Consider the following 13,703-nt stretch of genomic DNA (forward strand, 5'->3'; position numbering starts at 1 on the left):
AGTATTTTGTATGCGCAGTACTTTGTATATGTGGGCAGTAACCCAATATACATTAAAATATTTGCGATATGTTGTAATGACTGTTGTATGGTTTATTATTTAACTTATTTTGGTAACCATTTTCAAGTAGTATATAACCACTTACCTTTTATTAGCAACACATCATAAAATTAAAATAAAACAAAAATAATCAACTCTCTTGTTTCATTATTTTTTTTTATGGCTTGAAAATATTAGAGGACAAAATCATTGATGTACTCCAAAGCAAAATTTGCATCAGAGAATTGTCTTATTTAGTAGAAATGGAAATTGTGCTCTTTGTGAGCGTCATTAGAAATAGCAAATTACAGTTAAATTCCATTTTTATTCTGAGATATTTTTTGATAAAACACAGTAGTTTTCATAAATGTACATAAAATGTTTTTGAGCATGGAAATCTTTATTTTTCATATTTAGTGTCATTTGTGTATTAATTTCTGTGCCGCCATTGTATAGAAATGTACAAGTAAATATTTACTATTAACGCTTATGTTCATCTTCATAAGGACACATATGTTTATGTAATGCATTATTTACCTCTACACCTATGCATATTTCATTGTCTTAATTGCTTTGAGTTCATATACAGTATTTTGTGATTTTGGATCCAGTATCGCAGCTCTATCTACTCTGTTTTGACAAATATTTATCAGTCATTGTTTTCATATGAAGCTGACTTTTATTATTGAGCATCTTCAGCAGCTCACTGTACCATTGCTGTTTGTATTCCACCCACCCAAAAAATGAAATATGCAGAGGTAATTGTGGTCAGGAATATTCATTATTTGGAGGATGCATTATAGAACTTTAGTGTTTAAAATAGTGTTTATAACTATTATATTTGTAAGGTATAATGTAGATGGATGCATTTGCAGTAAATAATGCAAATGCTAACACATCATGAATTTTAATTTTTCAATATTTTTCAACATGCCACAATGTCCCGTCAAGGTTTGGTATCTTTTTAGTTCACAATACTACACGTGTTTTAGTATTTAGAAATATTATTTCACAAAGCAAATAGACCTTGATAAAATAGCATATTGAATAATTGTTAGTAGATCAGTGGGGCTCAGTAATCACAACTTACTTGTTCAAATTTCATTTGGTCATTGCTTCACAGCATTGAAAATCTAAAATTTAACATGTTAGGAAATCAATAAAACAATCCCCACTTATCTAACTGAGCTAGAAAAGCTGAACTCTCAAATTCTACAGAAATAGTAATTTAAATTATATAGCTTTGATTTGGTTTGAAGAAAAAAAAAAGACTTTCATTGTTTCTCTCTCTTACCAATTTAGTCCAGCGGAAAGTAGTCGCTTTGGGTCATCAGGAAACCTGAGTCAGACCAGTTCTCAGCTGAGTGAGATTGGCCACGAAAGCACTGGAGGGTCAGAAATCGAAGAATCCTTCCACTCCTATCACAGCACCAGCTTCTATCCCTCCTCAAATGGACATTTTACAACACACGGACAGTCTGCTGTTGGTGAGAAGGTTTTGCCTGGACTGTCCGATGCAAGGCGAAGTTTGCCAAATGACACTCCAAGAGAGAAAGCATTGTCTAAACTTAAACGGTATATGTTTGTACATCAGAAATATTTAACTGAAAAGAATATTTCCGCTGTAATCTTTCTCATTTAATATAATAAATTCATGTGTCCCAGGTTTCATGATGAAGGCCCACCTTTACCATTTTCTCCATCCCGAGTTCGCTGGTTGAAGGCCATTAATAAAGTGAGGGTTCAGCTTCGGGAGGTATGCACTTTTTTTCCCATTTATAATCTCCCAAATGTCATCATTCTTAACCAATCACTCATACTATAAATAGAGAACACTTTCTTTAATCCACCCATCCATTTTCCTGTCTATGCATCCATACATTTTCAGTGCCACTTATACTCACAATGCTCACAGGCGTGCTATTATGGTGGTAATCATTTCTCAAGGGGAAATTCCAATTCACACTGCTATATATTTTGTGCTGCACAACACAGAAACAGATCGCATACACAGAAGAATTCAAGCAGAAATGTCAGCATGAAAGTGTTTGCAAACATCACTGCACCTCTGAACTGGGTGTTAGGGGAATGGTGTCTTGCTCAAGGGCACCTTGACATTAGCCAGAAAGCATGCTACCATCTCTCCAAAAACAAGTTATTTTTACATTTGTTCAATGCAGGACTGAGACCTCCTGACAAATTTCAATAAAATTCGCCATAGGAGGTCAATACTTATTTTATTTTATTTTATTTTTTTGTAATGCACTCTAGATCCTAGCAGCGTTATATACATTGGACTCTTGCATAGTCAGGGTTTGAAACCTGTTGATTGATGTATTGATTCCCCCTTTTTTTCATGTGTTGTGTGTGGGTAATGCTGAAAACGCATTGCCAGTGTATCTGCTCTTACCCAATAATTTTGGGGGATTTTTTTTTTCCCCTGATGCAATTACAATGTGCGCCAATTTTCCACGGATATTCACCCTCTCCCCCATGAATAGTGGGTTTCCACTGTAATTTATTTTTAGATTCTATTGCTCTCTAAGACAAACTTATACAGGTTTTCAATAAAAGTGAAATACAGACACAAACTAGATAAAATACAAATGTGGCTGAACAAGGGAAAAAAAAGAAAGATTTAGAGCCACAGATCATCTTTATACTGAATTACGCTGCCAGAGAGAGTGCGAAAGCGGAGTGAACTTGCAAAAGGGCGGGGAGGATGGCAGGATGACAACATGATCATGTGATGTGTAAACTGCTTTCTCTCGCTTGTCTGACTTAACGCTCCAGTGGTACTAATGAGAAAGCTCCGACCTCATTAAGTTTAAGAATATTCTTTAAATCACGCACGGCAGCAATTTCATTGTACACCCATGGAAGATAACTTCATCGATTAAATGATTCAGGCGTGATGATGAATATTCAGGTTCTTCTTTCTATTTTCCTGCACATACTGGAAGGTAAGATTTTTTTTTTTATTATTATTTTTACATATATATTTGCTGAGTTGCAAATGGTTTACTGTTAAATTTAGTAATACTACATTTTACTGTATGAATTGTTTTCTTTGTCATTTGTTATTTTTTATACAGTGTCATTTGTTACTTTTTAGGCAAGCTTAGACATCCTTGGCTGCCATTGGACATATAAATGAGCTAATGATCAGTCAAAGTTTTAATGGACTGCCTCAAGTAGGTTAATAATTTGAAACATAAAATGTTCCATTTTCTTTTTTAATTTTGTAGTGATCAATTTTACTGTGGTATCTAGAAAGGGTTGGACCAGAAGCAATCTGACACAGCAGCTGGCATAGTTGAGAGAGGACACGTCAACAAGAACAGAGATTTAGCCTGCCATCTAATTGCTGTGTTCCCAAAGTGTTGTAATTACAGAGATCAAAACAGCGGTATGCAAGTTGTTAGCCTGCTAGAGATTGTATCTGTACACTGCAGACAACACTATTGTCCCCTTGTAGAAGCCCATAATGTAATAAATTTGCCCATAACTTAACAACTGGCAAATAATGTAATAAAAGTCCTGAATCTGTAATGTAGTAACTTTTAGCCCATAACTTAAGTTAACTTAGTTAGACCAACTGAATTAAAGTATTGACTGGTTAATTATATTTATGTATCTCAAAACCCAAATTAGGGATTTGGCATCCCAGCAGGAACCAAACTTACTAAAATGCATTTGTTTTATTGTCCAATGTCTACATATAGTGTATACAAAGTGACCATAAAGAAGACAACAGACATTGAAAATGCATTTTCAAAGAAATTGAGTCGCTTCTTGATGATCAAAACATCTTACATCTTTCATTTGATGACCCATGATCCCTTTTGGTTCTTGTTTGTGGACCTGTGAACCATGATATGCCAATAATAGAAAAGTAAAAATAAGTGCTTCACAGTCTGAACTATTTTGCCAGTAATTACAAAACTCATTGTCTTTTGTGTGACATTGCCAGGAACTGAAGATGATTGCCTGCACCAATCTGAGGCTGTTTGACGGGAGAATCACAGTATTTTTTCTTTCAAGTGGCAATAGCTAATCAAAATTGTTGCTTCATGGAGATGATCCCCAAAGGACGCCTCCATGAACTAGATGAGCATAACAAAAAAAAAGTTCAGGTACTTCCGCAATCACCCTTGCGTACCATGGTGGAACATACCTTGAACGTCCCTCAAGCAAACTGCAGACTGGAGTCCAGTCAGTCCCTTACCCCATCACAGCAAAACAGCTGTTTTGATTGTGAGTCTCGGATTTCTGCTGTGGAGGATGCAATACCGCAGAAAATTAAAAGGATCCATATTAAAGATAATAAACAGGACAAGGAGCAAGGCCCTAATAATCTAGTGGATCATATCGTCAAAGAGCTCAAAGGGATAAATAAGATCCAGGAGGAAATATCAGACCTGAGGCAATATCTAACATCTGTACGAGGCTCAGTCGATGAAGTGTCTTGTTGCGTTGATGCAGTACTGAGTGAAATTGGAGAGTTATACTCCGGAGGTTCAGCAGCCCCTCAGTGTGGTCCAATTTCTCAAACTCACAGAACCAGGCGAGGTAGCCTGGGAAGACAAAACGCTGTAACGTCGCCCCTCAAGAGTGGCCCTACTTCACTGTTTGATTGGAAAGAACATGGGAATATTCATGAGCGTTCACCGTCTCACAGACCTACCAAGCAATTCAGTCAAATTACTCTCTCATCAGACCAACAAACAATCCAAGAGAAGGTGTTGCAAAGCTCAAATGTACAAACGAGTTGTGCTGCTAAACAAGAGGTTTTTTGTCGTCGTCAAATCCAGGACTGCCAAAGTAATCACTCTTTTTCATCCTGTGACTCCTCAGATACAGGATTACTTTGTATTGATCCAGAGAATGACAAGTGGCTTTCTAACTATCAACAGTTCAATATGTGTGGAGGGGTCGGTTGGAGTGAAGGTGAAATGTCCTGTGCAAACAGTGAAGAATTACATGCCTGGGACTACTCTTGCACAGAGACTCAAAGCAATACACCCGGCCATTCTTCAAATGCTAGTTCTGAACACCTCTCATTACTTTTTGGACTTCATTACAACTCTCCCTCATATTCTCCTAGCTTGGACAAAAGAAAAAAAGGACTTAAGAAGGAACAAAAAGGTTTGGCACGTGTCTACTCCGTTAAGAATCGCTACTCACAGAATTCTGGTTATAACAACATGGATGTCCATGCAAATGCAGAGGGCGGGATTTCTTCCTTGAGTGGAAGTTGTTCTTCCACTGTACTCTTGACAGACTGTGATGGTGGCTACCCCGAGCTCCGTTCACTCTGCGATGACTATCCATCATCTGGTGACACTCTTGAACTGGGATCTTTAGAGAGTTTGGACAGGGATTGGACAGATCACACCATCTCAAAAGATGATGTTGGAAAGTCTGTGTCACAGCATTCTTTGGAAATTTCTGCAAGAGTGGGTTTTGATGTTCCAACTTTTACCAAGGCTGTACTAAGTTTCAAGTCTTCTTTGAAGGGGGCTTTGAAAAAGTTTGACGGATTGAACCCTGACGATTTGGATGATGATCTCTCAGAAGCATCTATATCCCTTATTACAAAAACTGATGAAGCAAAAGAGGCGATGATGATGAATAGCTGTCATACAGAGGAACGGACCAGCAATCAAAATCCGTGTGCCCCCACCAAGGATGACAGTGAGACCTCAGCCTGTATGGATAGTAGAGAGCAAATTGCGAAACAGTCATCTTCAGCACAAGTATTGCACCAAGAGGCTGGCGACTTTCTGTCAACTCCAGATAATAGCTGCAATAAAGAGAATTTACAAAGCAACGAAGAATGTCAAACTCATTTGGAAATGTCTGGGCTTTCCCTTCAACCACATTATTGCCAACTCATGCAGGGTGATGGTCCATCGAATGTATTGCCTAGTTCAAATGAAGCATCCTTCAATTCTCCTAGTGAAAACAACATTGTTGAGGAGATCGGAAAACCTATGGACGCCAGTCACAAAGCACGCATAGCAAACTTCCAACGCATTCTTAAAGAAAAGAAGCAAACTCATCAGAGGCTGTCTCAGTCTACTCAAGGTTCTCAGGGGTCTTGTGGCTCTCAAGTTTCTCAAGTATCCCGATCTCAAGAAAGGTATATTAAAGGTAATTTAAATTGCTGGGAGATTATTTAAATACTTAGTAATTAGACTAATGAATGTTAATTTGCCTCATAATTACACATTGGAAATATACAAACCCTTTCATTGATTTGAAATTAACTTTAATGGGATATTCATTACTCTCTTCACAGAGACAGTTCATGAAGAAATGCAGGTTGCGCCTGTTCTCTCAGCTCCATATTAAAGTTGTTGGATTTTTGTTTATGTTCTGTCTGTTTTCATTTCCCTGTCAACTTTTGTCACCTCAAAGATGGAAGCAAAACACTGTTGAATGTCATTACATGTGGTGGAAAGAGTGGAGTTATTTTGTTGACTGAGGAATCAATTTATGTCCGCGTAACATTTCAACAGATGTGTAGTTGGTGTGAATTTCTTTCGTTATTTATTTCATTAAACACGTGTACCTGTGTCTGTGTGTATGAGTGGGTGGGTGAAATCAGGTGAAACTCAACCAAATGCACATTCCATTACATATCTTGTCTCATAAACTCATTGCATGCTTTAATCTCTCTGTAAGTGGTCTAATTTCTCATATTTTAACTCTTTAAGGTTTGTAATGAATCACCCAGCGCCAGACAAGCCTGGGTAAAACCAGGGTAAGTCAAACAGCATCGAAAAATGTGGTTTGTTTACACCAGTTTCTGTGAATTATAGCCATATATAATTAAATAGGTTGTGTATCAGTTGTTGTTCTACTCTATTTATATACCTTTCTAATGTAAAAATTGTAACCAATAATACTCCATTCACATATGTGCTGTTTTTGTCTGAGAACAGTGGTGAACCAGGGCTTTATGGGATTGACAGCATGCCAGATCTTCGTAAAAAGAAGCCTATTGCCTTGGTTAGCGATGTGGTCAGTAGTATTATATTCTTTTTTGTATATACATGTTGTTGCTCTTTTAAGTGCATGGTTTGTGTCTTTTGTGAGAGCATCTTTCTGTTTGGGGGACCAACACTTACTGTATGTCATCACTATTTATTGATAGTTGAGTGGTTTTGGGAATTGATTAGATAGTGTGTCATTGAAACCTATATGAAAGCAAGCTGCTAACTGTTCTCTCCCTCCTCTCTTAAACCTGAAACTATTCCCAACAACTCTCTTGAATGCATTCTCTCTCCCTGGTCAGGCTATGGTAAGTTATAAGAGTCCAGTAGGATATTAAGTTGGATAAACAAAACACTCAAACTATAATATCTGCAGCATGTTTTTTTTTCCTCTTAAATGGAGACTTCATGGTAATTAGAAAAATAAAACATTTAAATGCATGTTTCCTATTATTTATCAAGACGTGTTTCACAAATAATTCCACCCCCCACACTTAGGTAAACTTTTGGAAGCCCACTGTTAAAGAACAAATAAGCCTACACTGGTCACTGAAATAATGAGAAACTGATGTATGTGACGTATAGTAACTGCCTTGATGGATATTGAAAAACCACAAAGCCTCTGGGATGATTTTCTTGGGAGAGATGAGAGCTCTGTTTCCAAATATAAATAGTACATCATTCCAAGAACATAACACCATTACAAATCTGAAATAAGGTGGAGGCACTGTTATGTTCGGGGACTGCTGTAGTGCTTCCATCCAGGCTCAAAACTGTGCTGGTTACATTAAAATAGCAACACTATTTTAAGTGTGATAAAGCTTCGTCTCAGCCAACCGTTAAGATAATGGCCTAAAATTCATAGCGGTTGGAAAAAAACAAGAATGCATAGAAAGAAAACAGACTTTTCTGAAGTAGCCATCTGTGAGACCTGATCCAAATCGCATCTACAGGAGCATCTGAAAGGATCTGAAACATGCAGTGTAGGTTGTAGGCACTCTTGCAACTTCTCAGACTGGTACGTCCCATTGTTAGTTACAGAAATTATTTGATTGCATCAATTGTCTCGAACGGATGTACAACAAAATATTAAAGTATGGTTAGTATGGTTACAGGGTAAAAGCAATGCCAGATTTTTATTATTTTTATTATTATTTAATTGAATTTTCTATTTCAGTGACTTTTTTTCTATAACAGCGGGGTAACAACAATTTTGCCTATGTGTTCATTGGCTTGCATTGCTCCTCAAAACGTACATCAAAAACACCAAATGAACTAACACTATTTTGACTCCTTGTTTTATATATCCAACTTAACCATTTGTTCTTATCCTCTCTTCAGTAATTCCTTTAAACTAATATTTCTCACGTGGGCTTTTTGAGCATGGGGTACAACTTGACAACCCCTTTTACCTTCGTCCTCCCTCAAAACACCTGCCTCCCTTTTAATAAAATCTCACACATTGGCTTGGTTGTGGCTTGTTAATACATATATTTATGAATACAATATATTTTTAACTGTACAGTAATGTAACATCTACTTTTCCTTTTCTTCAGTCCCTTGTCCAAGCTCGGAAGGCAGGTATCGCTTCTGCGATGGCTGCACGATCCTCCATCAAGGATCAGGAGCTGGTGAGCCATACCAAAAAAAAAAAATGTTCTCGACGTTAATACTTTTCACAATCATTCTGTCAAATTTACTTTTTTCCTGTTCCCCTTTCTCAAATTGGATCAAAACAGAAAAACCATGTTTACAAGAAGACGCTTCAGGCGCTGATCTATCCAATATCTTGCACCACGCCGCATAACTTTGAGGTGTGGACTGCCACAACACCCACATACTGTTATGAGTGTGAGGGGCTGCTGTGGGGAATTGCACGACAAGGTGTCCGCTGCTCAGAGTGCGGTGTCAAGTGTCATGAAAAGTGTCAGGAACTGCTGAATGCTGACTGTCTCCAACGTGAGTGCAGTTTTTCAGTTTCTTTATTAAATACAAACAACCTGGGTTCCCATGCTGTTGTTCTGCTATACTCAGGAAGGATTTCTAGTAATTTGAACCTCACAGATTCTTTAACTGTTTCATGATTAGGTGCTGCTGAGAAGAGTTCTAAACATGGAGCTGAGGACCGGACTCAGAATATCATTATGGCAATGAAAGACAGAATGAAGATCAGGGAAAGAAACAAGCCTGAAATATTTGAACTTATCAGGGAAGTCTTTGTCGTCAGCAAAACTATGCATTCGCAGCAGATGAAGGCAATCAAGCAGAGTGTACTGGATGGTACTTCAAAGTGGTCTGCCAAGGTCACCATCACAGGTATCCCCGTAATTAGAAATAAAATAGTTTAACCAGTAACAATCACGACATTTCCTTGAATAGCATTAATTGATGCCGAGTGTCTTGTCTTATGTCCTTTTCTCCAATATTTTAGTTGTTTGTGCCCAAGGACTTCAAGCCAAGGACAAGACTGGATCCAGTGATCCGTATGTCACTGTTCAGGTGGGCAAGACAAAAAAGAGGACCAAGACTATCTATGGCAACCTCAATCCAGTGTGGGAGGAGAAGTATCATTTGTGAGTAACAATTATAGTTTTATTGATGAGGCCAAAGAGGTGAATTTGAGACTTCTTCATTTGCTTTCTACCTTTTGTTAGTGAATGCCACAATTCATCAGACAGAATCAAGGTGCGCGTGTGGGACGAGGATGATGACATCAAGTCAAGAGTCAAGCAGCGTCTTAAGAGAGAATCGGACGATTTCCTCGGGCAGAGTATTATTGAAGTCCGAACACTGAGTGGAGAAATGGATGTGTGGTACAATCTAGGTCAGTGTGTTTATTACTTATTACAAGAAAATTTAACCTTGATTGTTAGAATGAATGGAGTTAATAAAATGCTGGTACATTTTCACTGTCTTTTATCTTTCATCTGCTCCAAAGTATCACCACCACCACCATCCATTCCCTTCTATTCTCCTTCTACTCATTATGTGTGTTTATCAAGTAGCAGTGCTCGAGTTAGAAATCGACCGTTTCCCCGACATGTATGAATTACCCTTAATGGTAAGCCTGTCAGTACAAATAGCAGGGGTGGCTTGCAGGCGCTCCGCCTACAGAAACGCTCCCGCTCATGTCTTCAGTGAACAGACTAATATACATATAACACTTCCCCTGTATCCCTCACTTTTGAGAGCTTTTATTAGTACTGTACTGATTCTTCAACACTTCCATCAAAGTAGAGATACTGACATGCTATGCAAATACTTTGAATAGATGAGTTTTAACCAGGTTGACTCACCATGTGTGTGTAAGTTGTGAGACCATCTTTGTGTTAAATTACAGAGAAGAGAACCGACAAGTCCGCCGTGTCAGGGGCCATCCGCCTCCAGATCAACGTGGAGATCAAAGGGGAGGAGAAAGTGGCGCCATACCATGTGCAATATACGTGTTTGCATGAGGTAATTTAATAATTAACTTGCGTTCAAAGTTAAGATAAAGACCCCATTGTTGGCAAATGGAGACAGATTGGAGGATGTTAGATTGGCTTTGCTTTTTTTTAGCCATCAATGAAGGGGCGCAGCACACAACATTGACGCCTGTTTTGGGCACGGCTATTACAAACCTTGATGACTAATAGACTGAATACTTTTCATTCCATTCCAGAACCTGTTCCACCACTCTACAGATATCCATGGACATGGAGTGGTGAAAATCCCAGAGGCACGAGGAGATGACGCATGGAAAGTTTATTTTGACGAAGTGCCGCAAGACATCGTGGATGAGTTTGCCATGCGTTATGGAATTGAATCCATCTACCAGGCCATGACGTACGTTTGGCATCCCGTACATGACACCTGTACCTCGTGGCATTTGCGCATTGTCCTACAAATTAAATCATGTTAATTATTTGTAGGATGTCTGCATTACATGCTAGCTGTTGATGAGATTTTTGAGGCTTGAGATTTTTCATTAAACTTTCCCTTGTTGTTATTTCCAGGCATTTTGCCTGTCTATCTTCTAAGTACATGTCTCCCGGAGTCCCTGCGGTGATGAGCACCCTGCTCGCCAACATCAATGCCTTCTACGCCCACACAACAGCCTCCACCAATGTATCCGCCTCCGATCGTTTTGCTGCCTCCAATTTTGGGGTTTGTACTGACACAACGCGAGCGCACATTATTTGAAATTACCATTCTGTTTCAATTTTATGTTGTTTGTAGGTTTTCTTCAGTACATATTTCATATACCATAAATCTACAAACTATAACATTTCCTCCACAGAAAGAACGCTTTGTTAAGCTACTAGACCAGTTGCACAACTCTTTACGCATTGACCTCTCTACCTACAGGGTAAGAAATTATATCTTTATCGTTCCTTTCCTCATTAAAACTAAAGTAAGACCAATAGATTTTTGCAGTATGGTCTACACTGGTTTGAGAGCATACCATACACAAGCTAAATTAATAGATAGTATACACCAGGGGTCGGGAACCTTTGACGCTGTGAGAGCCATAAACGGGAAATATTTTCAAATGTAACTCCAAAAGAGCCATACAATATTTTTTAAAACTAAATACAAGTGTATTCATCCATTTTATGTAAGACCAACACTTTAAGAGCACAATAAGTCTCTAAATGAATTTAAATAACATTATACTGTTGCTAACCAATGATGACAAAAGTAGTTTTAGCCATTAATGCGACTTCTTTGCGGATGGCTTTGTCATCTGTTTCATACGCCATTAAATTAAACTTCATGCAGCCATTGAGACTTCCCTCCATTATTCCTGAACACAGGTTGGTCTTAATGTTTATTTAATTGTGAGAAAGAATTTTCATATGCATAGGTATAACCAAACATTGTTAATATAGCAATGTTCACACGCCGCAGTGTGGTACGTGATGTGAAGTGCGTTCCAAGTTTTCACAATCAGTTGGTCTGTCGGTTGAATTTTTTTCATTTATCCCCACTTATGTGCACTTGGCAACAACGCTTGCCGACAGAGGCATGTCTTTATGTAAAAATAAATAAATAAATTAATAAATAAAATTCCAGTAGTAGGCAGCGCATAAGCATTCTGTCATTATAAACCACATTGATAGGCTGCAGAAGGACTGTAACATTTGTAATTATGAGTTTACCCCTTTAAGAGCGGAGGAGTGGGTGGTGCAAGGTAAACTAGGAGGAAAAGTGTGTGGCTGTCTTTGGAGGTCGTGCAGCAGGTCGTTGTTAGAGAAAGTTACATGTGGTGTCAAAATCCATCCATTCATTTTCTTCACCGCTTATCCTCACGAGGGTCGCGGGGAGTGCCGGAGCCTATCCCAGCTGTCAACGGGCATGAGGCGGGGTACACCCTGAACTGGTTGTCAGCCAATCGCAGGGCACACCGCGACAAACAGCCGCACAATCGCACCCAGGGGCTGCTTAGAGTGTCCAATTAATGTTGCATGTTTTTGGAATGTGGGAGGAAACCGGTGTGCCCGGCGGAAACCCACGCAGGCACAGGGAGAACATGCAAACTCCACACAGGCAGGTCCGGGATTGAACCGGGGAGCTCAGACCTGTGAAGCCAACACTTTACAGGCTGAGCCACCATGCCGCCGGTGCCAAAATGTTAAAAAACAAAATAAAGACGTCAACCTGGTATACACCATATGTTTACACCAGTTTTTATTAATTTTAAAGCAAAATGTATACATTTTTCATTTATAGAACCACTTCCCTGCCAGCGACAAGGATCGCCTCCAGGATTTAAAATCCACTGTGGATCTCCTCACCAGCATCACATTTTTCCGGATGAAGGTAGCAACGCGATTACAAGCGCACGCACACACGCATACACACTGTATCTGGCAGTTTTGTAACTTGGACATTGTTGATGAAGTTTCTTGTGAAAGCTTTATTTATTTTGGAAAGGATGTATCCAGGATATATTTCCTGAAAAAAAGTCTAAATGGACATGATTTTGTGCAAACCGACGGCAATGCCGATGGCGCTCACTTCATGTGGTGTTCAGGTCCAGGAGTTACAGTCACCACCCAGGGCCAGCCAAGTTGTGAGAGATTGTGTCAAGGCCTGTCTTAACTCCACGTATGACTACATCTTCAATAACTGCCACGACCTGTACAGCCAACAATACCAGCCTGTGGAAACGGTGAGTCACTCATTGTATAGTCAGTTGTAATGCAGTGATCCAGAATCGCTCCCATGCATTTTTTTTTTTTTTTTTCTCAGAGCAAGGATGAGCTCTCTTTGGAAGATCAGGGTCCAAGCATCAAGAATTTGGACTTCTGGCCCAAACTCATTATGCTTATTGTCTCCATCATTGAAGAAGACAGGAACTCTTACACACCTGTGCTGAACCAGTTAGTATTGTTAACTTTACATTTAAAATGGATTATATTGTTGCAAATGGAAATTGTTGAATTGTCGGCATATTCTTTGGTCTCAGAATTCATTCAAATTTCCCAATTCATGCTTTTATATTTGTTTAATTTTCTACTAGGTTTCCTCAAGAATTGAATGTAGGGAAGGTGTCAGCAGAGGTCATGTGGACATTGTTTGCACAAGATTCAAAGTATGCCATGGAAGGTACGTGACTCCGGGGTTTATTAGCATAGTTAAGAGGTTATGAGTGACAGTACTTGTAGGATAAATAACATT

The 13,703-nt window shown here is 38.9% G+C and overlaps 1 protein-coding gene across 3 annotated transcripts in view; it reads left to right on the forward strand.

The window, feature by feature from the left end:
* Nucleotides 1-13,703, forward strand: part of LOC133491207 (protein unc-13 homolog B-like) — a 66,548-nt gene that overhangs the window by 42,746 nt on the left and 10,099 nt on the right. For all 3 annotated transcript variants that reach the window (XM_061802146.1, XM_061802144.1, XM_061802145.1), the window contains exons 9-25: nucleotides 1,342-1,614; nucleotides 1,705-1,795; nucleotides 6,762-6,808; nucleotides 6,990-7,068; nucleotides 8,597-8,671; nucleotides 8,780-8,999; nucleotides 9,129-9,356; nucleotides 9,472-9,613; nucleotides 9,695-9,864; nucleotides 10,381-10,496; nucleotides 10,702-10,865; nucleotides 11,036-11,186; nucleotides 11,320-11,388; nucleotides 12,753-12,842; nucleotides 13,057-13,194; nucleotides 13,275-13,405; nucleotides 13,546-13,631. In XM_061802146.1, coding sequence (XP_061658130.1) covers nucleotides 1,342-1,614; nucleotides 1,705-1,795; nucleotides 6,762-6,808; nucleotides 6,990-7,068; nucleotides 8,597-8,671; nucleotides 8,780-8,999; nucleotides 9,129-9,356; nucleotides 9,472-9,613; nucleotides 9,695-9,864; nucleotides 10,381-10,496; nucleotides 10,702-10,865; nucleotides 11,036-11,186; nucleotides 11,320-11,388; nucleotides 12,753-12,842; nucleotides 13,057-13,194; nucleotides 13,275-13,405; nucleotides 13,546-13,631 — 2,270 coding nt within the window. The remainder of the gene's footprint in view (nucleotides 1-1,341; nucleotides 1,615-1,704; nucleotides 1,796-6,761; nucleotides 6,809-6,989; nucleotides 7,069-8,596; nucleotides 8,672-8,779; nucleotides 9,000-9,128; nucleotides 9,357-9,471; nucleotides 9,614-9,694; nucleotides 9,865-10,380; nucleotides 10,497-10,701; nucleotides 10,866-11,035; nucleotides 11,187-11,319; nucleotides 11,389-12,752; nucleotides 12,843-13,056; nucleotides 13,195-13,274; nucleotides 13,406-13,545; nucleotides 13,632-13,703) is intronic.

This window comes from Syngnathoides biaculeatus, chromosome 17, assembly GCF_019802595.1.
Source record: "Syngnathoides biaculeatus isolate LvHL_M chromosome 17, ASM1980259v1, whole genome shotgun sequence".
Taxonomy (NCBI): Eukaryota; Metazoa; Chordata; class Actinopteri; order Syngnathiformes; family Syngnathidae; genus Syngnathoides; species Syngnathoides biaculeatus.